Source organism: Sinocyclocheilus anshuiensis, unplaced genomic scaffold (assembly GCF_001515605.1).
Source record: "Sinocyclocheilus anshuiensis isolate Anshui unplaced genomic scaffold, SAMN03320099.WGS_v1.1 scaffold1451, whole genome shotgun sequence".
Taxonomy (NCBI): Eukaryota; Metazoa; Chordata; class Actinopteri; order Cypriniformes; family Cyprinidae; genus Sinocyclocheilus; species Sinocyclocheilus anshuiensis.
Window position 1 is genome coordinate 876,739 of NW_015538060.1, and position 3,394 is coordinate 880,132.

The following is a 3,394-nucleotide window of genomic DNA, read 5'->3' on the forward strand; positions in this document are numbered from 1 at the left end:
CGAAGGTCTTACGGTTTTTCGAACAACACGAGGGTGAATCAATGACAGATTTTCATTTTTGGGTGAACTAACCCTTTAAGACAGCTGTAAATATTGGTATTGAAATTTCACAGTTGTACTATAAAATAAAATTATTAGTTGTATTATTATTTTTTTTTTTATATATACTACATTTTTATTTTATAGTGAAATACTAAAATCAGAATATTTCTTATTTTGTTTATTATAATTGTTATTACTAAATAAAAAATATTAAAGTATTATATATATTATATATAAATCACTAAATATTTGGCCAAATTGTGCACCCCTACAAATAAATACATTTGTTTTTTTATTGCAATCAAAACATTTTATCAGAAAAATCAGATTTTTTTCCGCCCAAATCCTGCAGCCCGCTGATATTAGAGCTGTCAGTTGATTTAAAAAATTGAACTGCAATTATCGTCATGATATTTTTGTAGTTAACGGATTATGCACCCCTACAAATAAATAAATTTGTTTTTTTATTGCAATCAAAACATTTTATCAGATTTTTTTCCCCCCAAATCCTGCAGCCCGCTGATATTAGAGCTGTCAGTTGATTTAAAAAATTGAACTGCAATTATCGTCATGATATTTTTGTAGTTAACGGATTAATCTCAAATTACAGGGGATGTTCATACCTTTGCTGCGCCCATCATTTTGGGGAAAAGATATGAAGAGCAGCCCTCTGGACTCTGACCCAACTGACTGAAGGGTGTGTGAAATGTCGCCTACACCCAAAACAAAAGGACAGAGAGCTAAAATACAGACAGATATACAGTATATACATACAATTAAAACAGACATAATGGATTACTGATATACAGTAGGAAAGCAGCTCACCCTCTCTGTGGCATAAACAACATCAAAGAGTCCCAACAGGGTGACTGACACCCCCACCGCCGGTCCGTTTATGACTCCAATCAGAGGTTTGGGGAAGTCAATGTACCCCTTTACATACCTCCTAAAACAACACAAGCCTCAAACTATTACACATATGTGTATATGTCCATCATAACATCCCATCAACCTCAAAAATAGTATAAACTGGTTTAGAATAAAGCGTAATAGACTTTACCTGAGTAATTGTCCAGCATCTTTAGCCATCTTCTCTACTCCACCCTCAGGGATCTTTGTAAAGTTGTTCAGGTCGTTTCCACTGCAGTAATAATCTCCACTGCCTTCAGAGACGTTAAAAAGAGGATAAGCACATTGCTTTACAGGGGAATATCTGCAAACACTGAAAGGCAAAGCAGAGTACTTCACCTGTTATCACTGTAATGACAGAATCGTCTTTTCCGGCAAGATCCAAAGCTTCGATTAGCTCATTGTACATCTACAGGATGCAAAAACACGAAAGAATATTTTCTAAAAAATGATCAGTGTTGCTACTGTAAACTAAAACTGAAAGTCTTAAAAAACATGTTAATTGAAATTAAGCTGAAATATTAGATGAAAAACATACAGTAAACTTCAATGAAAATGGGAAATAAAAAAATAAGCAATAAAAGTACTAAAATAAAAATAAAGCAACATATAAATATTTTTAAAAGCCAAAAATGAATAATAATGGCAAAAGCGCATCATTGCTAAAACGTACTAAAATAAAAATATTAATACAGCATTTAAATATATAATACTACAATAACACTGCCTCACAGTTTGTGTTTTAAACAGACACATCAATCATATGAATTTAAATTTGCCATGTGCTATGTAGTGTTTCATTTTGGACAAATACTATAATAGTGTATATAATATTCCTAAAATAATACTGCTAATATTAATAAATATAGTAGTTTAGAAATGTTATAATACTTTTGATTGATCAGTCTTGGCATTCCATATGAATTTAAATTTGCCATGTGCTATGTAGTGTTTCATTTTGGATAATAATAGTGTATATAATATTCCTAAAATAATACTGCTAATATTAATAAATATAGTAGTTTAGTAATGTTATAATACTTTTGATTGATCAGTCTTGGCATTCTGTGGTCAAATATTTATTTATAAATGACCAATGTCCTACACAACTGACATCCTACATAATTGTATTATGTACGTATGTATCCAAAGCAACGTTTTCACCTCCGCAGTGATGGCGTTTTTTTTCTCGGGTCTGTTGAGCCGGATGGTGGTGATGTTGTCTTCGGTGCTGATCAGCAGGGTCTGGAAGCTCTTTGTGCTCCCGGTGGGCTGCGCTGCCACCGCAGGAGCTTCTGCTCCCACCAGAGACGTGATGAGATCCACATACTGCCGCCTGGCCTCTTCCTAACACAGTTACATCACAACATTAAAACACACAATCATCATCTGTATGCTCTACAGATGCACAGAGCTTTCTACGTGCTCTCTCTTCATTTCGAGGTCTGCAAGACTATTAGATTAAAGCCTGAGACCTTTTCCTGACACCTGAATAACATGTGGCCTGATATCAAATCCAAACCTGTTTTCAGTCAAAATAAATAAAATATTACATGAATTAAAGATGAATAAATTATTAGATTAACTTAAAACTAAGTGAAATAAAGATTAATTTGAAGTACTAAAATTATTCAAACTAAAACTGAAATAAAAACAAAAATGCCAACAAAAAGCACATAACAAAAATATAATATATAAATATTAGAATAACACTGCTTCTTTTGTTGCCTTTTATTATTTGTGTGTGTGTGCATGTAAGTTAAAACAAAATACTTATGATAATTATGTTTTAATAATATTTTATTTTTATTCCAATTATATATTTTTTTTACTTGCTTTCTAATTAATTACAAATTTGAACAGAACCCTGTAGTAATACATGAAAATCTGATCCAAAATGGGGTTTTCTTTATATTCGCTTAAAAAATAAATTAGAGTAATATGATGTCTTATGATGAATGTTCCTGTTTCCTCTCACCTGTGACAAGCAGCCCAGACTCTTCCACGCATCCCATTTCACTTTATTCACAAAGTCCAGCATGCTGGGTTTGGGGGTGTTGCAGGGTCCTTGTGTGGCCTGATGATTTACAAAACAGAAATGCATCATAATTGAGAGATGAGGACAATCCGGTTTTATGGATGGAGTCAAAAAAAATCTGTATTTGAAAGAAGTCTCTTATGCTCACCAAGGCTGCATTTATTTGATAAAAAAATACAGTAAAGTCATTAATATTGTGAAATATAATTACAATTTAAAATAGTTTGAATATATTGTAAAATATAATTTATTCCTGTGATCAAAGCTGAATTCTCAGCATGTTGCTGTTCATGTTGAAAATGTTTAACCCTCAAGCACCCTTCGTATAGCAGCCCTTAATTGGTCCTTCGTGGACAAATTTGGGCAACAAATGTCTCAGGTGTGATCCAATTTTTTTTTTTTTTT

At 32.5% G+C, this 3,394-nt stretch overlaps 1 protein-coding gene across 1 annotated transcript in view; it reads right to left on the reverse strand.

Moving 5' to 3' along the window:
• Window positions 1-3,394, reverse strand: part of LOC107683495 (enoyl-CoA delta isomerase 2, mitochondrial-like) — a 7,598-nt gene that overhangs the window by 2,204 nt on the left and 2,000 nt on the right. Inside the window, exons 3-8 of the mRNA XM_016479552.1 lie at window positions 2,930-3,028; window positions 2,116-2,298; window positions 1,291-1,360; window positions 1,103-1,205; window positions 868-988; window positions 666-755 (exon numbers count right to left, since the gene is read on the reverse strand). Coding sequence (XP_016335038.1) covers window positions 666-755; window positions 868-988; window positions 1,103-1,205; window positions 1,291-1,360; window positions 2,116-2,298; window positions 2,930-3,028 — 666 coding nt within the window. The remainder of the gene's footprint in view (window positions 1-665; window positions 756-867; window positions 989-1,102; window positions 1,206-1,290; window positions 1,361-2,115; window positions 2,299-2,929; window positions 3,029-3,394) is intronic.